The sequence below is a fragment of the Salarias fasciatus genome, chromosome 6 (assembly GCF_902148845.1).
Source record: "Salarias fasciatus chromosome 6, fSalaFa1.1, whole genome shotgun sequence".
Taxonomy (NCBI): domain Eukaryota; kingdom Metazoa; phylum Chordata; class Actinopteri; order Blenniiformes; family Blenniidae; genus Salarias; species Salarias fasciatus.
Window position 1 is genome coordinate 12,026,819 of NC_043750.1, and position 25,929 is coordinate 12,052,747.

Here is a 25,929-nt window from a genome sequence, read left to right on the forward strand (position 1 = left end):
CGGGCGCGGCCAGGCCTCCCTCCATTCAGTCGCGACATGCTCCGCACCGAGAGGCCTTGTCTCCATCACTCTCATTTTTCAGCTCCATTAAACTCCATTCTATCTGGAGGCGAACGACGCCAGGAGCGGCTCCGCCGCTCACTTTCTGGCTCAAAGTTAACTGCTATTTGTGCAGCTGTCAAATTACTACTTGATACAGGGAAGGAGCATTTTTTTGTGTCGCAAAAACAACAATTAGGTGTACCACTTTGTGATACTGGATAAGATTTGTGCGAATCTCCGTTCAGAATTAAGATGCGACTTAGGGCCATTATTAAAGCCTCCATCAGACGGATACCGGGGTTCAATCTGAAGGGAGCGCCGAGATGGCCACTTCGGGGGACACTGAGCAAGACTCACCACACGAAGCGGACTTCGTTTCAACCAGCTTCACCCGTCGGGTCTCATTACGGATCCTGTCGTCTGTCTTGTCCACGAGGTGTGTGATGTCGTCAATGATTTCTGAAAAACAAAACCAGAACGCAATTTTTACAAAAACATTTCCTACATACGTTTGTTTTTCGTCATTCTTTATATTTCTTCCTGTGTGTTTTCCTGGTTTGTTGACTGCTGCCGTTCCCTCCACGGTACAAAAACATGTGTTTGAGGTTAATTAGTGCCTCTAAATTGAACGTCCATGTGAATGTGAGCGTACGACTCGGCCTCTGTTTGCTTGGGGATAAACCGGATAGGATGTGCCGCTTACAGTCAGCTGTGATCGTCTCCCCCTTCCCTGTGATCCTGAGTTGGATGAAGCGGGACTGAATATGGATGGATTTTACACAACAGGCCACTCAACACATTGAAAAGTGTCTTGAACTTAACTCAAAACTGTGGGAGCTCCAAAATTTTAAGGCCAAAATCCAACGTCTGACACTATTCTGCAGGTATCGGAAGAATTAAGGTGCAGTTTTTAGCGTCGGCGAGATGAAATGCCTGTAGCGCTGCAGGTACGGCCTTCGCTAACTTCCTGCTGGTCCAGGTGGAGGTTTATGTGATTTGTTGGAGTGAGTCACGGTGTTGATAGGACATCTTCTGAGGTTTGGACCAACTACAAAAACAGACATGATTTTAAAGTTTAAACACACAGCATAAACATTCAGGACGAGCCTGAGGGCAAAATTACCCTCTTTTTCTATCGGCTTCAAACTCGCTCCGTGACAGAAAAGTACGAATAAATAAAAGAAGTGTGCAAGCAGCCCCATTCAAAACAGCAAGGCTCATTGCTTTTGTCATAAATCAGGGGGTTTATTACAGAACACAACTCAAATTGAGCATTTCATTTAAATGTGTGTCTGGAGTTCCGAGATTTGCAGCCTGTTTTGTTTTTTTTTGTTTTTTTTTTTTAACTGCCGCTCCAACTGTGATGACAGGCCTTGTCCAGCAGCTTTCTAAATTGAAAAAGACAAAACAAAAACAAAGGGATGAATAATAAAGAAGGCCGTAAAACAAAAATCCACTCCGAGCAGAAGAGAGGAAAACTCATATCGGCCTGTAATAAAGTGAAAGTTTTAACGGAGTGGGAATCTGGACTCATCCTCAAACTGAACTAAATGCCAAGTTAAACACACTGTTAGTCCAGAGAACATGGAAAACAGTCAGTAAGACTTAAGAGTTGGTTTTTTTTTCTCTCTCTAAAGAAACCGGGCCTCATGACAAAATCCCCACAGGTGAGCTCTCAGGGCCGTCTGCAGCGTTTGCCTTCGAATGTTCAAACGTCTTTAACTCAAACTGCCCCGTTTCCCCAACTACAAGTCATCGCCACTTCAAAAGACGGCTGACATCCGATAATTCGGCCGCACGAACAATTTTAGGAAAGGAAGTAAAGCATGCGAGTTTGGAAGGCCAGAATGTGAAGGGGGCAAGGACAAGAAGTCTGGAGCTGGTGGATGGGCGTGTGTACAGCGATCCCGGCGGACCGACACGTCACCGTCCACGCATCGGGCAACCATTTAGGAGGAAGGAACTTTCCCTTCGCTGGCGGGGAAGAGCTGCAGACATTTGTGCCGCGTGCCGCTCCGACTAGTCACAAAAGGATGTTTTCAAGTCGGCCGCTGCCAAGTTTCTTAATTCATTTCTGGCCCGGCGAAAACATTTTAATTCGTCGATGAATTCCCAACCGTGGCAAAGTGCGGCAGCGCTCGGCCTTGACCTTTCCCTCCAGCTGCAATGAAACGCTTAATTAATTCCTCAGAATGGCTGCCCTGAAATGTTGGGTTTTCACACGCATCGCCCTTCGGTTCACCTTATTATCAAGTCATGTTTCTAACAACTTAATTCTCAATTTCCTATTGTAACTTCTGCTTCCACGTACGACAGCTGCTGGTTCTGGCTCCAGTCCGCCACGCCACAAAGACGGGCCTGTTCCAGGCTAAGTTTGTTTATTTAAAGTGCTATTACACTGGGTAAACCTCCAAAGCCACAGTGTGGGAGAAGCTGGTGTGTGTGTGTGTGCGCGCAGGGGTGATTCCTGTTTGTGAGTTTATTTTTTTTGTTTTGAAGATTTGTTTCTCCATCACACAATGTCTTCACCTGCAAAGTTCACTTGGCAATGCGCTTTCAACAGACATCAAGAGATATCTTATACTTTAACGTGATATGATCGGTCACTTTCACTTGATCAAATCTGAAAAAAAGTTTGGACACTCTGTCTTAAGTGATGAGATAATTTGCGGAGAAATACTACAGCTGGTAAAAAAATAACTTATGTCAACACATTTTTGAAATAAATAATCAAGTAAATTGAAATTCCTTGCGCTTGAGCCGAGTCTCCACTGAGAACCGCAGCTGAAAATATATTGGCATCCTAACAAGCTTGACTTTTCCCTTTCCCTCATTATTTATCCAGCACAGACGAGACGAGGTCATTAGCGGCCCGGGGACTTGTTATCGGAGACGGTTTGTTCTTTTCCGGCAAACAAAAACAACTTAACGTCACTGAATGATTTTATTAACATTTATTGCAATAACAGGAACATTTCATTGGTGACAGAATAACAGTGACTGGAAATTTTCACAGCTCCTTCTGAGGCTGGTCAGTCTGGACCTGCTTCGCTTAGGACAGACCTTTATACCTCAAGTTTCACTTTCACAATGGTATTAAATAAGCAATTCCATGGTTTAAAACATAACTAGCAATTAAACTACTGCTACATCGGGTAACAAACCCAATAAACTGCTCGAAACAAAATAATTTTATCATTTTTTTCTTCAAAACAGCATGCTGATACCTGAGCTAAGTTAACAAACATGCATAAGATTATGACTACTGACAGGTGTAAATACAGTTAGAAGTAGGGAAAAAGAAAGAAAAAGTATTTGTGTGACTTATATCGCAGAACTCTTTGGTGCTCATAATTTCATGGCTGCTTGATGTTAAGACCTATTTTTTCTGTGATTCTGTGCTACCAACAGCATTTTGTGTTCACACAATGGAAAGTGAGTAAACCCTGGCGCTGCTGAGCGGAGGCATGCGAGCGCGGGAGAACACACACACCAGATGTTGCTCTCCTATGACGTCAGCCGCTCTCTGTGTAATCTCACTGCCATTTCATCTTTGTTCAAGTATTTTGCGCCCTTTTTTTTTTTCCTCCAACACAGTTCTCCATGGGAGGCTAACTAGTTTACAGGTCGCTTTCCACCGTCGCTGCAGGCATCATCTGGAACTACTGATATCTACCATCCCGACGCGCTGCTGCTGCTGCTGCTGCTGCAGGACTGGACCACACGGTCGGTGCGTGTCATAAACTGGAGGAACATATTTAATGATATCGGAATGATTTCTGGTTTAGTCACAGAAAGTTTAAAGTTGAGTATACAAGTAGTGATAGATCTTGGATTTCCAGACGTTGACAGCATACTCCCATTAGTCTCATGGCCGGACTGAAGGCATCATCCCGGTAATGAACACTGTCGCTGCTGTCTGCAGAGAACTGGACTATTTTCAAAAAGATGTAAAACGGTCATAAATGAGTCTACAAGACTGTAGAAAAAGTGCTCACATGTTCTATGAGAGACGTTCCACATAACTGTGGTCTGGCCGCCTCGCACTGGTTCGGAACATGTAATACAACCTTGTACAGGATCCTAAAATCTTGTGCAGAGTTTTCTCAGTGTCCCACAGATGATATTCATGCTCACGACTGTCAGCACAGAGCTTCCTTCTCTCCACCGCTCATTTACCTGAGGACAAAGTCTCTTGTTCGTCCTGCTCCTTCTTGAGGACTCATCGCATCGAAAACCCACCTCGTTTAGTAGTGTCTGATTCAACTTAAGCAAAAACAAAGCAAGTTAGATCCAAGGCCATTAAAGCACTGCTGTGATACATTATCCAGATCTACGGAGACAAGCAAGGGACAAGGAGAGAAAAAAAATAAAAACAACAGTCAGGCTGAACCAGACAGAACTTCTGAGAGTTGTGTTGTGGAAAGGGGTCCAATAAGAAAGATACAGAGCAGAACCAATCAGAAGAAGCTTTTGTGATTGTGTGTTCATGCTCATTTCACTTTATTTGTGTGGGCTCTATGGTCCGACCTACCTTGAGTCGACCCCAAAATGTTTTACATAATCTTAATGGTGGTTTTGGGGACATTTTCCATTGAGAAGATTAAAGGATGGATTAAAACTCAGGTTAGGTTTAGAGTTGAGTGAGTTAGATCAGAGGTTGGTATCAGTCTGCAGATATGAATGGAAGGTGATGAAAGCAGCAGGGAGAGACGGTAAGATGAGGCTGAGAGGAAAGAGAGGACCATGAATGAGACCTCTCTGACAGACCTGTGTGTCCCGCCTGATTTAAACCATGTAGGTTTGTGATGAATCGGATAAAAACAACTGACACAAAAACTTTAAACTGTGGCTGCCCGTCTTTCTCGTAACACAGCTCAGATCAGTATGTGCTGCCAGCCTCCAAAATGCTGACATGTCATTGAAAAGACAATTCTTGCAGTGTGTGTGTGTGTGTGTGTGTGTGTGTGTGTGTGTGTGTGTGTGTGTGTGTGTGTGTAGGACCATAAACAGTGACACCCCAGGGTGGCTCCAGGATGTGCTGTATTAACTGTGTGTGTTATTGTAGGACAGCTTCCCGGAGCAGGCACGGCACACAGGGAAAACGCTTCCCTGTCACCGATTTAAACTCCATCTAACTCAGCGTTGGATCATTTTGTTGTGCTTGTTCAGGAAATTAATTCTCCAGAGGATACAGAGAGAATGAAGCAAGGATGGGTTTTTTTTTTTCTTTCTTGTAAACTCTGTTCTGCTTTCGGTGGCCGGGGGGAGTTTGGCCGCGGCTGCTGGCCCTGGTGTGACTGACTGTGTACGGAGGGCAGCGCTGCGCTGCCAACCAAAACACACACATCTCTGGATGTAACCAGAACTTCACTTGGCACACACAAAGGCACTCGGCGAGATGATACAACTCAGAGCAATTATAGTATTTACAAGAAGTTGCATAGTCTTGGAAACGTTTCTTTCAACTTTTTTTTTTTTCTTTCCGCCGACTCTTGGCAGCGTATTCAAAACAAACTCACCCCGGGGGTCTACGGGGGGAACGGAGGACATTTTCGAAGAGTTTTGCTGGTTTTTAAACTGAACTCAAACCTAACAAAACATTACAATGCCATCACAGAAGAAAAAAAGAAAAAACAAAGGCGAAAACGTCTGTCGGACAAAAACAGATTAATATTTCATATATTATTATATATTTAATACATTATAAATATTTCATTGGTACACTGACAGTAAAGAAATAAACATTTCTTTAATCTCAATTTATGCTGAATTTTCTATTCATATTTAAAAAAAATGGTGATGTTAGTAACATTCTAATAATTTAATCTCTACATTGTTTAACACAAACAGATCAGAAAAAGCCAGAGTATTCTTAATAAATGAGGGAATATTAAATAACACATCCCTGAAATAAAATGCTATCACAGTGGACAAAGCTTCCCATTTATGCATGCAAGAGCTGAGTTAGCCTGGAGTTCAACGTGAATCCAACACATATTATGTCTCTTTTCTTAGTTAATCACTTTATTTCAAATCTCACTGAGAGAAATATGAATGTCAGAGAATCACAACAGATTTCTTATGCACACATTTTTAACTATATCCACCTGTTTATGTTTCTCTTTGAATAAATTGTACATGAGCTGACGGGGTTTCTGAGGGTATCACCACACACACACACACACACACACACAATTCACCCTCCAAACATCTGGCCGTCTGAAGTGCTGGGCCACATGTGCAAAGATTAGTCTCACTGCTGGACATCATCAGTTCAACAGCCGCCTCCTACCTCCCCGTCAATCTCTGAGTCCCTCGGAAGGCACTGACAGCCCGGCCCGCCCGACACGCTGGAGGTACAACACCTTAGACTGCATCGTCAGACACTCCGGAACTGGTGTCATGAGTGGTGATGATGAGTGTCTTACTTCATGGAATTTACACACACACACACTTGCATTGGCTTTTTCCCTTTGTCACCTTTAGAATAAATCAGATTTTACAACGCAGACTTTATGCCGATTCAAAGCAAAATGAATATTCGTGAACTGACTGTATGGTTCTACAGTCTTGATTTTTATGCATTTCTGCTGGTTTCTAGGCCTCTGTTTCAAAAACAGACAAGTCACAAAAATCTAAACTAACAATAAAGAGGACTTAAGACAAGAAGACAGATACCAAACACTTAGACGACAAGGCCTTCACATGTCCGGCCTAATCTCAACCATTCGTGGTTGTGATTTTGAAAGTGAAACCGGCTGCGTCCCCACACACACTTTCACCTTCCCGGCCCCGCTGCATTTTCCACAAGATCCATCACTGTACACGGCAGACACCCAGAAGAACCGCCGCCTTCAGAATGACCGACTTCCAAAGAAGCAACGCTTCAAAGAAAAGCACATAAATCTGGAAAGATGAAATGCCTCGGTGTAGTTTTAGCACATTCTTACCATGGGATTTGCACTCGCAAGACACCAAAGACAAGCTTCCTCTGAGTTATGGGGATGTGGTTCGGCAGTATTTTGAAGATTACATTTTTCCAAAACATATTGTTGAGGAAGGGGCATTTTTCTGCAGTATATTTTCCACAAGTTGGCCACAATCCTTAAAAGCTGATATTAACACTTGACAGCTTTATCCACTTTACATGAACGCTTTAAAACTTCTGCCCAACAAAATAACAAACCGTAGAGTCTGTCTGCTCATCTTCCTCCTGCTTCAGCCATCAACAACGTGCCTCTGTTTGCAAAACTGTTGCTTGCAGGATGTTGTTCTGTTTGTTTTGCACACACCGTTCCAGAAAGTGTTCAGCATGAAACCCCAAAACGGATCACGGCTTTTAGGCAATTAAATAGGACCATATTTTTCTCTGTTTAATGTGTCCTGACTCGCAGGTATGAGGAAATATTACTGCAACGCTAACACACCATTTTCACAATTTCCTGCATAAATATGTGTGCAGTGCTCTTGTTGACTGTCTGAGTGTTTTTAATAGTTGTTTTTCACTGCTTTGCTAGTTGCTTAACCCAAGATGTTCCAACAGAACATCAGATTAGTGTTCTTGGGTTTACATTTTTTAAAGAGCTTGTTGAGGCTTCAAGGTCATGAAATCTGATGAAGATGCCTCTTGGTCACCTCCCATTAGAGTTTTACCAGGAATTTCTGACTTGATCGACCATTTATGTGAAATAACGCGATTCATCAGCGTCCATGACCAAGCATTGCTGAACAGCAAACACGTGTTGATATCATCTGTGTGTCACACACACTTAAAGCACAAGTGATCTGTTGAAAGCTGGTGAAAAAGAGCAGCGTGATTCCTTCAAAAAAAAAAACTGCACTCAGACCAAAACAATGAGGAGAAGTCTGATCAGCACCAGGCTTCCCACCATCACCTCCATGATGGCCAGGTGCCACCGAACAATGTGTGCGTGATGAGCATGAGGGTGCCAGCAGAGGCAGGGACCACCCTGTCACTGCCACAACACCTCCGCACCAGTGCAGTTTACACTTCATCACCACCAACACACTGCATTAATAAGGACACCCAGCCAGGGGAACAGCTGAACACAAAGAATGGATCTGATTGGACGAGATCGAGCAGATACGTAAAGACTGGAGGAGAAATGATGAGTTTATTCACTCTGACAGAACTGACACCAAGCCTTTTCTGTTTCCTCAAAGCAAAATGGTTAAAACGTTTTCACCACTTGGGAAAAAGGTTGTAAACAACTTTTTTTTGTTGTTGTTCAAAAAATAAACCGAACAACAAACGAGTGAAACCAGGAATTTCTCACTAACCGAACAACTATGTTCTAATTGAAATAATGTGAGTCTAATAACTGCAAACCTCCTGCGGTGAGCGGAGCTTCCCGGCAATACGCTGGCTGGCGGGCGGACTGACTGACTGACTGACTGACGGAGGAGTTATGGTGGGACTTTGATCTTCATGCCAGACCCTGTTCCACTCATAACACACTCACACGCATGGAGACACACATGCTCACAAACGTGCACGTATCGACACTGTGAGTCCCGTGCAGACGGACACACAGGGAAAGGAAGGCACACACTGGACGTGTTTTCAGCAGGCGTCTGTGGTTCAAACAGAGGCGGAGTCGTCCTCACAGAGCTGCTGTGTCAGATTATGATGTTTTACTGAGGGTTATGGGGGAAGTTGTTCTTAAATGATCAGCAGGACATGGATCATGACACATGCGGAGGTGGCATTCAGCATGGAAATACTCCGGTTTTTGGGTTTTGATGAGGCTTTTTTTTTTTTTTAACATAAAGTCCATAACAAACCATCCAGCTGGCCTCACAGCGAGAAAGTCACACATTCATATTTCTACGCAATTTGGAGTAACCAATTAATGCATGTTTTGAGGAAACCCAGTCACAAACAGGGATTCCCACATTCCCACCAAATCACACCCCAGTGGTTTGTTTTGTTCATCGGAGCAGCTTATATGATGAAATCTCAATCCCCTACTTCCAACACGTTACTTTCCCAAAACAACTTTCACTTAATCATTGATCAATTCAAGACATCGAATCAGATTTATCGTTTTGTGATGCTCACTTTCCCATACAAAGTGCTACTTTTATTCACGGCAATGTCGACTAATGTCTTTCTCTGAACTTCAGAATGTGATCAAAGCCCTGAACTTACGTACACTCATGGCTGAAACACATATTTTAATTTGTCATGAGGACAGATCAAGCTGGGGATACATGAGTAACACATGAAATGTCTTTCAGGAATCCCCGTGGAGTGTGTGGCGGTTTTTGGGCGACTGAAACCAGAATTTAGGTTTGGCCACCAGTTCTGTCCCAACAACCACCCACATAATGGTAGACAGCAAGGAGCGGTCGACGATGCCGAGGAAACAGCCAAGAAATAAGACGCAACGAGGCCGCGTGCCTGACTGTGGGCTCCATGCACTGAAGAGCAAGGCAGGATGCACAGACGATTAGACACGTTGGAAAAAACCCGCAGCTACACACACAGACACACACACACATGCTGGAGTGAACATGTGGTAGCCGCACTCTTCACTTTCCCATGAATCAACGGGACACTCATACAAGTCTCATGATCATATCGTACCTATTAAGTCTGACAGCACACGACATGCATGCGCACTGCATCCACTTAAACAGCTGCACCTACAGATGTGCCGGAATTACTCACTTCCTCTGGCTGACGGACAATAGGAAGGTGGTGCTGATTACTGGAGGAGGAGGAGGAGAAGCCACCACCTCAGAGGAATTAAGAGAATTAACAAATCCTGTGTGACTGACAGCCTGTGGCCCCTTTTTCATCTGCAATAATGTTTAATTCATTCCAGTTATCATAAAACAAGAACACACACAGAGCTTTGAGTCCTTGCAGCTGGTGCGCTCTACTGCCCACTAGTGGTGGGTTCATCTGTCGTTAACGCTTGATTGCCATTTTTTGCAATTACACAGCAATATGAGAGTAATTTTTACAATTCTTATATTAAAAATGAGATACGACACACAGTATGTCGCAGTGCTTCATTAATACTTGTTCACATTCACATAGTTGGTTTAGTTCTGCATTAAACCTTGACAACTTACAACCTTTGAAAAAGTTATAAAGCTAAGCCAAAACTTCCCTGATAAAAAAGGCAACAATTTTGTGCTTCTAAAGGCAGAAGTTCATCCTGAACGGTTTCATTACTTCAATTCCACTTGGAGGCTGAATGTGTCTACAGCGCCGTTATCACATCAGCTCCAAACCAACGAGGCGCCGAGTTTCAACCGAGTCTTCACATTTGTTTCTTCTCGATGACTCTTATATCCAGAATGCATTTCGTCTTTATCTTCTTTACCTTCCACTTTCATGCAGGTGTCACGTCGATGTTGTTTAGTCTAGCTGGTGTGTATTTTCACACTGAAACACTTACAGTACAGCTCGCCTCTGATGTGTAACAATAGCAACGCTGAACCAAAAAGGGAGGCTGGGATTAAGCCAAGAGCGAAACAGATGACAATGATTAGATGGCAGATTAAATGAGTGCTTTTTTTTGTTTGTTTTCTGGTCGGGGACGGCCGGGGATGCGGCTGTTTGTTTAAACAGCACAGATCTGTTGTTGTTCTCACAACACATAAAATCAGCATTAAAGTTTAAAAACGGAAAAAAAGAAAAAAAAAAGTCCAATAAAGTAACTTGTTTGATATGTCAGACGAAACTGTGTTTATTTTTCCTTTTGTGTTGAGATTCTCATCCTTAGTCTGGCCTGCAGATAGCATCTGACTGCACACACGCAGGGCTAGCAGATAAAAGACGAAACGGATAAAAAGCATTTGCCACTTTAAAGGTTTACTTCTGGGACGTTAACATGACAGCAACACATTTCTACCATGATTAAAGACTTGTAACACTTTTAAAACGGCGATAATTCACTTTGAAGGTCAGGTGTTAGGTTCCAGTTGATAATGTTAATCCCTCTCACATAGACGGTGTGTGTTATGTCTACCATCGGTAATCCAGTGGCTATAAAAGGAAAACGTTCAGCAAGAATGCTAAAGTCAAGTTGATTTGTGCCCCGTGAAGCATTTTGTTACTTGAGTTTACTTTTCTGTGGGCAGAGCATCTGTAAGAAAAATCCACCCTACTTTTTACTGCGTTGATCTGACATAGTTTATGTGTGTGTGTAGATGTGTGTGTGAGGTCTTCTCCTAACATTTCCCTCAAACTCAATCCCGTCCGACGTATCCTCATAGTTCCTCATGCAGATATAAATGTGAGCCGAGTGCCAATCACAACCTGACAGCATGTGTTTGACATGTGGTGTACACTTCCAGTGAGCGCACACTCACACGAGGCACCCAAACGCACATGTATATATATATATATATAGAAATGTGTGTGCACACATAAACACACAAAAATACCCGGCAGACGAAGGTGCCATCTTCCCTCTGTGCTTAAATGGGAACCACGTGCGGGCTCGGTAAAGTAAGTCCTTCCACTCATTATGTGGGATGACCCGCGCTTCCCCGAGGCGGAGGAGCAGCGCAACACATCCCTCCGCTCACCGGCGCTTTGAACAAATCCTCCAGACCAGAGCGGTTAGCAATTAAATAAACAGAGAGGGGGGGGGGGGGGGGGGGGGGGGGGGGGGGGGGGGGGGAATTTGTTCCCGCTGTCACTCCAGTTGGCCAAAGAGAACCTGCCAGCCGCAGCCTGAGTCAGCCTCAGGTGCCGCTGAATGGCAGGGAATCCTTCGCCCGGAGCCAAGGGAGCTGGCAGCTGCAGCCGGAGTGGTTTCCCAACCGCCGATACCGCCGACACATATGGCTAACGCGCTCGGCCTGGACATTCAGCCCACAAGCACTCTCCAGGGAAGAATTACGACACAGTGTCAGCATGAGTTTGCTGTTAAATTGTACACATACCACATGCACAAGGCAATAGTCCCTTCAAAAAAAAACAAAAAAAGAGAGTATCTTCTTTTAGGCTTCACTTCAGTGATGTAATGCTGACCGGTGAACAACGTGAGGCCGATGCTTTGTTTTTACAATTGTTGCAGATGCACAAAATCCATGTTATAAAGTAACAGCTTGTAGTAAAATGAATTATAATTTTCCAAACATTTGTAATTAATATGGCAGGAACAGCGCAGCCATAAAGCAGCCAAGCAGTATAACTTAAAGGTCTGCTTCTGGTGACTACTTTTTATTGTGGAGAAACTGCATAACCTTTTTAATAAATGACAGAGGTTTTACATATTAAATGTTATGGTAAAACTTATTTGGTAAAATATAGTAGAAAAAAAACAGACAAAATTAATTGGTTTTCTTGTTCTGAATTAGTATCTTAAGAAGATTTTCTGTCCAATATATCAACTTTTTCTCATCAGCATATCAAAAACATCTTGATTTGGCCTGATTATTGTTAAACTGTTTAACCTGAGCTCAAATCTGCTCGTTTTAAAATCCTGGATACTATGAAAATCTCAGCACCTTCATTTGTGCCCACTCAGCTCCCGTCTCAGGCTCAGCAGCTCTCAGGCTTTTCTCAACCTTTCCTTTCTTCATATCAAACTTATGTCGGACATTAAAACACTGTCACAGCCACGAGCCTCACCAGTATGAATTATGTTCCGAAGTTTGTGATGTTATTTATCCTTGGATAAAATAATCACAACGTACTTCAACACTCAATTGGAAGGTCTTTTGCTTAGACAAGACAGAAAAAAACCCCATAACACTGCATTTAGCATCTTTAGCTGTGTCTGTGAACTAAAATCATATGATTTAAAGTTATAGTCCACCTATGATATACAGATAACAAATTAGAGGATCTGTGGTTCGAGACACCGTAACAACTATAAACACTGAAGGACACTGAGAAAACCAGAGGCTCCACTGAACACACACAAACTAGTAAGTGTTTATTTCAAGGTGTTGTCTCACCTCCTGCTTTCAGACTGTAGTGGAAAACACAGGTGACTTCATATACCCTCGATTTTTTTCCCCTCCTTTTCTCATTACTGTGCACATTCTCAGGGATAATGTAGGATTGATAGTTTGTGAAAAAGCCTGAGACTGCCAGCATGGTGGCTGTGCTGCGTTGCGAAGGATGGATAGGCTCGCCAATGGACGAGAAACAACCTCACCCAGTCTCTAAACAGGCCCGCCGGCCGACATCTGGAAGGGATACGGGTCTGCAGATGAGCTAAGCAGGGCCGGCCACACCTCGCTCCTGCATCATGCCGTATATTAGGCTTCTCTGCTGCGCCTGTCTTCAGCACACGGAATGACCACGGTGTGTGAGTGTGTATGTAGTAAAAGAGAGTGAAACAAAGAGCTAAAGAGAATTTCAGGGCTCGGCGGAGCTCCCATAGATCTCTCACCTCAGGTAGTGCCATAAAACGGGCTGTCACTACAAAGCTTTAAGCGAACACAGCTGGCCACATGTTGACATCTCGGCGAGCAGACACTGTCCATCTTTATTTCTCGCTTCATACATATGCATAACTTTTTGCATTTAGTTGGATGAAAGACAGATTTCTTTCAGGAAAAGAAAGAGGCAGAGCAGTTTGGATGTTTCAGACAGCTCTGCAGCAGATTTGATGGAAACTCTTTGAAATGTATAGCTTTCCTTCCTGGCCACTTCATACATAGAGTCATCCTGCTACATAATTTTGCCAAATGCATGCTCACTATCTCGAAAAATGGCAGCAACAAAGCTTCAATCTGCACCATTTAAGAGAGAAATATGTTGGCATAGAAGTGTTTCAGCTGAACATTGTACATTCCTCCTGAGCCATTTCAAGCTAGACACACTAAAAAGTAACATTAGCTCCCATAAACATGCAAACTCAGGAACATTTGACCCACAGAACTGCGGTGTGGATGGCTGTTGATGGTTTACAGTATTAATTACACATTAACACAAGGAAGCATATAGAAGGAACAATAACCTGCATTATTCTGATGAATGTTATCGATACAGCTTTAGACGAATCAATGGATGATGAAGAACAGATGCAAAGAGTTTATGTAGTTTCATGAGAGAGCTGTACGGTAAGACTAAACTGGAACTGAGGATCCTTTTGTCTGTAGCAATGTTGCGTGAATTGGGTATTTTATCCATTGGGTATTTGGTATTTGTTTAGCCGCAACAGTCACATTTCAGAGTGGTAAAAGTAAGGTCTAGCCACACTGTCCCCATCGCCAATCTCTCATCCAGCACACAGAAAAACATTCCTTCTCATTCTGGGGGTATGAGTAATTCCGCCTCTATTTGTTTTATTATCTACGTTTTACTGGGATCTTTCTTACGAACAACTGTCACCGACACACATTCGCTCCAGATGGGTGCAGATGAATCGAAACCATGATCCTGAACAGAGACCGCAGCTTGTAAAATGAAAATCCCAACGGAGGGAAACATCTGCAGGTCGCAACCTCCTACATTTTACTATCTCTTGAAAATAAGTGACATTAAAATTGACTTTTTTCTATTCTATTTCAAGCATCTTTGAGGATATTCTATTGTGCAGACAGCACCCAGGCATCCTTTATACGGCAAAAACAATTTAAAAAAAATAAATCAGTGACACAGAGGGCGGATCGCTTCAGTGACCAGAAGTTCTTCTCTCGCTTGGCTGTACGTTTGGGGTTGATGTCCTCACCGTGCTGACTGCATTGCTTAAAAGCTGTTAGTGTCACCCCAACCCGAACCTGCCTCCAGGTTTTACACAGAGCTGTATTCCCGTATGTCGGCTTGAAGCGTTTACACACAAAATAACGAGGTGTGCAACAATTATTACATAAACATGTGATCACTGCAACTCTTTGAGCCGCGAGTCATTTGCATAATCTTTTCCATTCCTTCCTGCGAGAGCAGCTGGAAGAAGCCAATAGAAATGTCATATTTTTAGCCGCGTTGCCGTCGTTTTCCACCGTCTGAAGTGGAGCTGGCGGGCTTTTAATGGCCCCGTGGTGTCGTGCCACCGCCGTCTGCTGCGGTTGAATGGCACATGAGAGGAGAATTAGCACCACAAACTGTTTATCTCGAGGCATTTGACTTGTAACAGTCCATCAGCCGCACGTACGTAAATAATAGATTTAGGCGCTACACCTAAAGCACAGAACCGTTACGGGCGCGTTTCGGTTTCAAGATGCCGGTAAATAAAAAGAGCGTGGGGAGCTGACTATCTGTTGCTTTTGTAACTTGCCGCACTTTAAAATGGTGACTAAAAAATAAGAAATTTTCAAATTTCTTGATTGTTTTTCAAATACGAAGTGAGCATTTCACTCTTGAAAAAAGTTTACTCGGAATGAGCCGCAGCATGAAAACACATAAGGAAACCGCCAAACCTAAGTATGTATGGACTTTAAAGAACTCCCAAAGACTTCTACATTTACTCATTAATGGGTGAGTCATTTAATGACTAAGAAAAAATTCCACAAAGCAATTTAGTGAATCACTTAATAGTCACCTTTTCTCACCTCGTACTTCTTTCCTGGACTTGAACCTCAACAAAACAGAAACATTAAAACCATCATGGACGAGAAGAAATCCAAAACTGTGTTCTGGAGTCTGTGTCCACTGAGGTAAACAGAAGTGGAGGCGACTGATTGAGTGTCCTGAAATGTTAATTTCCTTACTGTGCCAAAACTAGATTATTCATTACTGGGTTGGTGGGACCCAAGTCTTCTTCATAGGGAGGCTCTGTCAGTGTGAAAGAGAATAAGACTTCAGACAAAAAAATCGTTGCAAATTGAGAATCAAGTATGCAAGGATCCATTAACTAGTCTGGTTTAACAGATTTTGTGTGAGCACAAACTGTTACAAAATTCTCCACAAGGTATTTATTTAAATCTGAAATGATTTAAATCATGAACAAAACCATTTTATAGTATCTCATAAGCAGCCTGATGTGACTCTTTTCTTCTGGGACCCGAAGCCAAACTCCTTCATAGTGTGGGTGTCCAACACAATCCCTCCATCATCTACAGCTCTCAATAACTCACAAGTCAAACGCCAGTCAGCCAATCCGGTGGTCACACAAGATGCTGCTCTCCTTCTCGGCTCATTGCGAGCTCGACAATCCTTTGATGACAACACTCTTTTGAACGCGGCATAATGACTCTTTGCATTTCCACGCCGTCTGGAAAACAGTGCTCATGACTCGCGGCCTCACATCCAAACGGCACGAATCAAACAAACAATAAATCAATCCGCGGCTCTAACCACACCATTTTTCTGCCGAGTGCCATCATTAGCATGGTTTATTTGCTCACTGAGCAGTTTCTAAAAGAAGAAGCGAGCAGCGGACTGGTGTCTGGAGCTGGGAATGCCTCCCTCCTCTCGGCCTTCATTGACATGGAAATCCTAATTATATCAGACTTATAAACAGTCCGCTGAGATAAGACTCAAACCGCTAATGTAACTATGAGCCAGAAATGTATCCATCATGACATCAGACTTGGTGAGCTGTGCATTTTTCAAATCTCAAACAGAAACAGCCGAGGTGACCAAGATCATGAAAACTACAAAGGCTGCTGAGAAAGAAAACAGAGAAACCTTTTTTCCTTCTTTTTCTGTACAATAGCTGGCTTAGATCAGTAACATTCAAACTAAACTGGACTTTACTGTGTCCTGTAAACAAGGAGGGGAAAAAAAACAATTTCTTATCCTGCACTTTCAAGTAAAACCAGAGGACAGATGTGGACGGACTTGTTGTCGAAGCTCCTGAAAGATAGAAAAATTACTTGGGTCCATCTAGAATGTGTCTGTTTATCGTCTCTCCCGCGACTGCAGAGTTTTTCGATGAGCAAAAAAGGAGCAGATCTTAGTATGTTTGACAGGAAACAAGATGCAAATGTCTGAGAAGGAAACAACTCCATCATTTTTCAAAGTCTTCAATGTAGGTGGAATGAAGGTGATGAAGATAGATGGATGAAACACGATCAACATGATCCAGCTATATCAAAAGAGCTTCTCGCATGCAACACATTGTTTTCAGGAACTCCTCCCCAACAATATAAAGAGTCCAGTAAATCTGAGAGGGAAAGCTTTTCCAGTCTATCAAAGAAGCTGTACACGAGCAGTCAAATCCAATATTGAAAATACAACCGTGGGTCCACAAATAAGACAGCCTTAAACTTTCGCTGGCCCTTTCAAAATAAGTTAGTCTAATGAGCTAACCACTGACTTTCACTCATAAGTAACAGGCACTGACTGAGGTCACTGGTCTGCACCACAACATAAGAAATATCAACACCAATAAAACCAGATTAATGTTGATCTTTCTCTCAGTGGAAAGGAAAACTACTGCTGGTGCTTCCAGTCAGTACATGTCAGACTCATCGAAGCAGCATTTAATACAGGCATTAAAAACATGCTTATCTTTGGAAACGTGATGGGAGTGAGAGAATGAGACGAGCAGACAAACTAACAACGATGACTGAAATTCATCTTTGACTGTGATTGGCGAAGACAATGGAAAATCCGCAGTGTGTAATGGATTACTGTTGTGCAAGTTGTAAAATTTGATAACTGGGCTTGCTCAATCATTCCTCCGTTTCAGTCGGTTTGATCCAGTTGAGTCTGAAGAGGGGAGTAAGCGAGGGCTTTGAGTTCATCTTTAAACCTCTGGAAAGGGTCGTCTTCCTTGCTGACCTCAGCCGGAATCGCTTACCCAAAAAGGAAATGACTGCAACCTCCACTGCACTTCGGTCATGAGCTAGACTTGAGCCGCCAAACTACAAAGAGCTTAATCTATTTATAGGGAAACACTGCAACAGTACAGTGATCAGGGAGAGAAAAACGAACCCCACAAGACAGAAAGACACTCAGACGCCAAGGTTATGAGCCGACTGTCAAGATCAACAAGACGTGTTGCCATTCTCCCGCTTCGCGGCTTCAATTCGCGTCCTTCGCCTCTCAGAAAACATTCAACCGTAGTCTTCCATTTCAGTCAATTCTTCACTTTATTACAAGTAAGAAATGCAGCTGTCGCGAGCAATAATCCAAGTAATTTAGGAACAAGTCTGGAAGAAAAACACTCCAGTGCTTTTCCATTTTGTAGGCAGCATCAGATCTTTCTCTCAGGCCTTAATGTGTCTTATTAAAGCAATGCAGCGCACAGTGCACTTTAACCACCGCTTGTACCTCGGCTTAATGCTATTACGACAAGGTAATATCATTTCAGAATATAAAATTTGCATCACTTGGAGGGTTAAGGAACCGAGAGAGCAGGAGAGAGACCTTGGTGGTTCAGGAAGCAGAGGGGACAGAAAAGACACTTGTTTAAAAAAGAATTCATCCCATGCTACAGTTTTATTCTGGAGTCAAGGGGCTACATGAAGTCCACGTCTGTCAGCCCACAATATCATTTTCCAACAATGATCCAGCAAGGATGAAGGTAAATTAAATGCAATTGGATCCTATAACTACGATAAGTATCCCTTAAAACTATCAAACTGAATGTATATTAATGGTGGAAAGTTTTAAATGCAGATATTTAATAGCAGCTCCTATTCTAAAACATCATTAAATAATCCAGCGAGCTGGGGCCGAGCTATTACTGGGGTGTGTGAGACCGCTGAGGTGCCCTGAGACAGACTGGTGATCTGTCCAGGGTGTTCCCTGTCCTCGCCCATGGCTGAAGCAGAATAGAAGATGGATGGATGAAACTTGGCCCCCTGTTTAGAGAGGATTAAAGAAATTGCCCATCCCTGCTATTGCTTTTTCCTAATGTGTGATACGTTCCCATTTTCCTCAATTTTTAACACGAAGGAATCCAAATCCAAGACCCAGAAAAAGGGAAGATTCCAAATAGAAGAAATGCAAAAAAAGGGAGAAAAAGTTAAGCCATAAAATAAAGAGCTGTTGAAAAGTAGTAGAGGGGGGCTGGGAGTAGGATCCAGGATGGAAAGACAGCACAAACTCAACAAAGATCCAAAAAACTAAGGGAGGCAAATAAGATCTGTGGAGGTTGAAGCCCTGCAAATCATAACGCGGTGTCAACAGGCCGCATGAAACCGAGGCCTGCTCGCAAATATTGGACACAGATACAAAGGAATCTGTGAAGACCGCAGATGGATCCATCTGATTCTATTCCCATCTTTTATTACCAGCCTGCATGTCCCCGGGTACCACTTACACTCATGCACCATGACCGTCTCTCCGAGAGAGAAAACACACACAAAGTGCATTACCACATAATTGCATTGATTACCATACCAAACCGTAGAAAAAAAGAAACACAGGTGGTAATTTGTGCAGGCTTCTACAGATTTGCATGGTCTGGGTTTGAACACATGGAGCCGATTATTCTGCAGGTGGCAAATTTTTAGCCTTTACAGAAACAAAAACTTGAGTTTCCAGTGAAACTGGTTTTTTAGAGTATTGCCATGTGGTGCCAGAGAAAAGAGGAACAGTGGCAGGATTATTGTTTCCAGGATCAAAATCACAATCCTCCTTCACAGTGCTGGGACTCTCAGATACAGCTAACTTAACTATGCCAACTAGCCATACCCAAAAAGTACGACTGCGGCTGCACGAGTCGTGTGCTGCCAGATTTTAAGCTCCAAAACGACAGAAAAACAAGACCACACAGACACACACACTACCAACTCATTACAGGGATTATCTATTCCTGATTCTGTACTGTAACACACCGACAGGAGAGCAGACAAAACAGACCAACTTTCCTTTTCTTCCTCTCCACCTCTCCCATCATTGTTAGCCAACATCAGCTGAACATCTGTCATTCCTCCCGAGCACAAGGGAAGCTCCGACGTTCCAAGCCGAGATCACTCGGTTATACAACCGCTGGGTTTGTTTGGGCACAACTGCTCTGACAGGATATTACAGGAAAGTACAACGCCTTCCGAGTCCCAACTGGAAGCTGCTCATGACAGTAGAAACGCACAATGGCCGTGCGGCAGACGTGTGAAACTCTGTAACAGCTGATTCAGACGCTCCACTGACATTAATCAGTCATTAATCAACTTTAGATTTTGACAATATGTCACAGATATCTGCACTGAAGAAGAAGTGAATGATGGCAGAAGTTGATGCAGAGCCTTCAAAATTAACAAAGGAACATAATAAATGCATGTGCATAAGCTCTAAGCAAGGCGCTGCCTATTAACTCCTAATGTAATGCAATACAATATCCAATTATTCACTCGTTGTCAGATGATCATCTTTGAACCTGACTGAGAAACAGGCAGGAAGGAAAACCATTCCGTCTCCGTCGGGATGGTGTGACGGAGCATCGCTGCCAAGAGGGCTACGTGAGGCCAGCAGCTCCACCGAAGAAAAGAAGTACGACTGATCGCTTTCACACTGCAGTGCGCAACGTGTCTGGAATTTGTTTGACGGACACGTATGGATGCGCGCTAGTTCTTACCGTTCTGCTCGTCCAGCTCGTTGCCAATCTCCTGGCCCATTATCTTCTGTCGGCTGATGACGGCTGCCAGGGCCTCCAAGCCTGCATCCTGGGCTGTTGGGAGGAAAGACAGAAAGCAACACGAGATATGAAACACACATTAAAAGCACCCAGATTATTCAACGTCACACAGCTGCGTAGGAAAGTCGAATACATCACACGGAGAAAATAAAATCAACGTGATGAACGACACACATGAGGATGTCTGACGAGTTCAGTAGCAGGGCTTTAATCCACCTTGTAAAAGGCTGTCGTAATGAGGGAGCAGCTCGAATAAACTGCAGTCGTGATATGACACAAGTATTTGGGGAAATAGGAACGATAGGCTGTTACTCACAATGATATATAGTCAGCTGTCCCACAAGGCATTACTTGTGTTAAGAGAAGAGAAGAGAAGAGAAGAGAAGAGAAGAGAAGAGAAGAGAAGAGAAGAGGCCTGTGCAGGTTTATAAGCTTGAAATATTCTCCACCACAGGAATCTCGTGTTCACCGCAGGTTCAGGCGCTCGCCATTACCCAACTCCACCAGAAAATCCCACAGGGGACCGAAAACCGCCATGTGGTTTGATTTCAGCGTCTTAACAGGAATCTCCGATCCCAAACTGACAAGAGCCAGAGCCGTAATGGAGACGTTGCACTGGAGTGTCGCAGGGAGTCAGGTGAACCAACGTCTGGGTGTTCGAGTCAAGTCAGAGCTCAGTGTGACTTATGGATTTGGTTTGTCATGAATCTGATTGCAATTTATCAGCAAGACAAATGTCTTTTTTCAAACCTTTTTGGAATAAAACATTAAGAATGTTATGTATCGATGTTTGGGCTACTTAGTAATTCTGCAAAAATTAACTCAAGAGAAGGAAGTCAGGGTTTGTACACAGGCTAGGGCGAGGCTGAAACAAACAAACAAAATAAACATGTTTCATTGGCTTCAGAATGTTTCAGGACTTTTTTTTTGTACCCTCAATGACTCGTTGCTGTTGCTGTTTGATCTCTCCAAACGAAAGCCCCTTGGTGTCCTCCGATTCGTTGATCAGCCACGGGTTAGCTGCAACACCTCCGCTGGCCCCCGCGCCTCCAGCCATTAACGTGGACCTGTCACACAACATCACAAACAGGATCCGTGGTCAGAATGATTGATGAATGAAAAACAATAAACACAAGTAGGAATATCAATGACAGGAAGCGACATTTCAGCTGTTCTCCACGATACAGATCTGCATTGAGTCAGCATGATTTAACCTTTCATTCATACAACACAGAAACACAGTCTCAGGTGTGACGACTGCTTTCAGCTGCTTCTAAAGAGGCCAAAAACTGTGAGCCAAGGCATTCATCCCAAGCTCTTCTACATGTCTGATTAATATGAGAGTACGTGCCACCCATCCACTTCCTCCACGGCTATTGTGTGAAGATCCAATTAACCAGTCAGCAGGGAGTGCCAAAATCAGTCAGGCACATCTCTTGGCAGCTACAAAATACAGGACTGCTACTTCAGGAGTCTGAGCGTTTAGTCTCTGACTGATTGACTTGGACGGGATTTAGCAGATTACAACATCTATCAATCCGATGAACACTTAAAAGGAATAAATGTTTGTGAAAAATGAGGAAAAGTTGACTATAAGGAGCAACAGGTGAACTGAACTTAAAAAAAAAAAACAGATATCATGTCCTTCGCAGCTTAATCTGAAATAGAGCTGCTTAAAGTGCATTGTTTTAGGCTTAGATGAAAAGTCCCCCTCAGTAACTTTTATCCCCGTCCATCTCCCAAACTGCTCACAAAAAAAAAAGCAGCTTAGATTATCGGAGCATGGCCGATCCACCCCCTCCCACACTCTGGCCTGCGGGACCACACAGTGGGAATGTGTCCTACCCGCAAATCCAAATTACCCACCACATATCACTATTAAATGTAGGTCTCACTGAGCAAACTGAAAACCATATGACCACAGGATTGCAGTTTGCCAAGCTAATTTATTAGCGAATGTCATTCCAGACTTTTCTCTCTTTTTTTTTTTAACTGAGCCTTTTATGTAATTGGGTGTGTGGTCTGTAAAAAGATGAAAGCCTGTGTAAAACACCACTAAGTAGATCAATCCTGAAACCAGAGCTTGTGAAAGGCAGCTTCGCATCAAGGTATCAGTGAAAGTGCTTCTCTGCAGCTCGACTGGATGGGGTGCATACCAAACAGGCCCAAAACGTTGCCCCATCGACTGCATGTCATTCTCATCCCTTATTTCCCGTCTTCCTCCACTGCTTCTCTTTAATAAAGACACTGTGCCGAAGACACTGGCTTTCATAAATCCTGCTCATGCAAAGAGACTGAAACTGGTTCTAAATGTTGAGTTTTTTTTCAACAGAAGAACGAGACAGAGGTGCCAACTGAAGGCACGCAGCACACATGAGAAGCCTGAGGAAGTTAACAACGTGACACAATTTCCTCTTTCTGTCCAAACAAATATCAGCTGGGCCTTGCTAAGTCAAACATAACGCCAAGTAATGACTACCTGTTTCCTAAAGTTTGCACATTCGCATCATATCACATGATTTATCAGGACGTTGGCTTTCAAATGTCTTCATCAAGACACATTCGTGCAACTCTGCGTGTGTTTTTGTGCCCAGTTCAAAAAGGTGATGGTGCCAAATGTGCGATCAACGGAGCAAAGTGAGCAAATCCCTTAATAAAAAAAGAATGAAGAGGATGAAGTTAAGCGCCCCCGTCAAAATGGCAGACAGACAGGCGGACTTCCTTCCGAGCGATAGCACAAGGAGAGGTCAAAGCACATGGGTCACACCGGATGTGCAGAGACTTTCACTGAGAGTTAGTGGCCGGTGACATTTCATCAAAGCAGAGAACAGCATCCATGACCCCTCTGGTCAAGAACATAGACCAGAAAATGAGGATTCATTATTTTTAATTGGGCAGCCCGCACCACACTATAATATTTTGCAAAAAAAAAAAAAAAAGACCTCAGGGAGGAAGGCTCCAAAATGAGCTGCGAAACAGCATCTTGCGTCCCCTCAAGTATCATGGGGTGATTCTTGCATTGGTGCTACACTAACTCAGAGTGACAGGTAGAAATACAGGCTGAGCAAATATTCTCATCAGGGGTTCATGAAGATTGCTGGAATGATTTAAAGCAAAGCGGCATAATAATCCCAAATTATCTGAGAAGAGACTGTTTTTTTTGTAGTTGGCACCACATTTTTTATCTAACAAAAGCTTTAATGAGATCAGTAATCATTACATTTTAATGATTGTATCTGACTGGAGGTGAGGCAGAGGTCCTTACCTGGCGGGCTCCGCCTCTGTGATTTCTCCCTTGAAAGTAGCATTGAGCTGCTTCTCTCTCGTCAGCAGATCATCAATGAGGTTCTGCCTCCTGTCGGCTTCTGACTGCATTCTGATGAAGCCATGATAAGGTCAGGGAAAAAGACAACATTACTTTTACTACAACTTTTGATCACGATTAGAAACTGTTGTTATTGGAACGTGTTTTTGAGGAGGAATGACCCCTGAAAACCAGCTGGTAATGGAGCTGGTCAGGATACTTGTTTCTCAAAACACTAATGCCATCTAGAGGGCAACGACTGTCAATACAAGCAAAACAGACTGGCCCAAGAACAGGAAACATTTAGGATATTGATAAAGTCAAAAATGTCATACTTAAAAATCAAAATGATACATTTGTGATTGAGCAGAAGTATGACAATAATATATGAGAAGTATGGCATATAAATGTATGAAGTAATCAATTCAGCATTTAATTACAAAGTAAATCACATTCAAATAGGGTGAAAATGACTTTCTTGATTCCATAACATATGAAACCAAAAATATATAAGTTTTTATAAATGGGTTCACAGTCTACAAACAATTTGGTTGGGGTCACATGCTCCACTAGTCACCAGTTGCTATTGTGCGCTGCAGCTCTTTTGATATAATCACAGTCTCATGACTCCCACTGCTTTGAACACTGTTAGAGAGAAACAATGAAAAAGATACAGGCGCCGGGATGACGATGCTCGCAACAAGCCCTCTCTGAGCTGGGCGATGTTCTGTTTGAGTTTTTGGAGGGAAGCCCGTAGCGTCATGTTGATCTGAAACAACAGAACATCCGTGTTGAGTTCACCACAACACTGAGAACTCCTAAACCTCTTACTGTGATCATGAGGCAGAATGCAACATGTTACCTTTGCAGGGTTTCCCCCTGTTCTCTGCTGCCTGTTCCGTTCTTGAATGTTTTCTGCTATTTCCTGAGCCAGGCGACAAGTGGCATCATAATTCTGTAACCTGTTGAGACAATGGCACGTTATTACTTCGAATTCTGACTGAAACTTTATATTTAGGTGTAACAGATCAAGTACAAGATTTGGAGTAGCTCAGTTTTCTTTATTTATATCAGGGGCATAGTATAAAAAAAAATAATCTCAAGAAGAAAATGAGTAATGTACTGTCCTGGAGGGTGACAATATAAATGTTCAGAAGGTGGTGTTTGTGTGTTCTGAATGATTTGATGTGAAAACAAACTTTGGTCTCAGCCAATGCTTATCCTCTCATCGGGATGCATGCCCGTTAATGTTCTTGGTGGGATGAAGCCCATCCAACTTGCAAGTTATCTACTCAATCCTCTTGATCTGAGGTTATCAATCATTGTGTGTCACATGCACGTACTGGTCCACGTAACATTGCTAAACCAGTTTCATCTCCTAAGTCTGGATAGATGTTGTTGTCCTCACCTGACCTTCATGAATGTTTGTGTGTGCAGGAGGATTTCTATGTCAGTGTGTCTGTACTGGCGAGCATGTTTGCAGAAAGTGGCCTCCAGCAATATTTCCTGAAACATCAAATCATTGTGCTCTGCAGTGTCTGGTAGAACTGAGACATGAAAACCTCAAGTGATAATAAAAATAAACAGGTGTTGTAACCTAGTGACCTTTCTTTGTACACAGACTAACCCGTTGGAGAGGTTTATTAGAAGTCTATGGAGCTTAAAACCTTCTTTATTGCTGCTATAACTCATCTGTCCAAATAAAAGCGTGGGGATAAAGAAATGCAATTAATGTGAATGTTTACAGTAGAGTTATGGTTTAATGTTTAAACGAAAAAGAAATCGGTCACAGACATTTGGCTGATGTCTTTCCAGAACAGCTGAATCACAACATTAGAATTATGGCGTACAGTAAATCTACTTTGATTTGTAGGTATTGTTATTGGTAAAACTCAGGATCTGGGTGACGGCTGTTTGAAGTTCTACTACTACTTCTGTGGATACTTCCTCAGCGATCTGAAAGCAGTGGACTTGGATCACCGCAAAAACCTGAGCTTCGTCCAGAATGCTTAAGAATAATGCGCGTTCGCTGGGCTGACAACAATGTACGGAAGTGTTACTTTAATCACGTGACTACTATTTGCTGTGTCTTTTACATGTTTTCTTCTACCG

The 25,929-nt window shown here is 43.0% G+C and overlaps 1 protein-coding gene across 1 annotated transcript in view; it reads right to left on the reverse strand.

Moving 5' to 3' along the window:
- Positions 1 to 25,929, reverse strand: part of stx8 (syntaxin 8) — a 31,843-nt gene that overhangs the window by 5,591 nt on the left and 323 nt on the right. Inside the window, exons 2-7 of the mRNA XM_030093591.1 lie at positions 24,680 to 24,779; positions 24,492 to 24,586; positions 23,779 to 23,889; positions 21,447 to 21,580; positions 20,454 to 20,546; positions 400 to 501 (exon numbers count right to left, since the gene is read on the reverse strand). Of these exons, the coding sequence (XP_029949451.1) occupies positions 400 to 501; positions 20,454 to 20,546; positions 21,447 to 21,580; positions 23,779 to 23,889; positions 24,492 to 24,586; positions 24,680 to 24,779 (635 nt within the window). The remainder of the gene's footprint in view (positions 1 to 399; positions 502 to 20,453; positions 20,547 to 21,446; positions 21,581 to 23,778; positions 23,890 to 24,491; positions 24,587 to 24,679; positions 24,780 to 25,929) is intronic.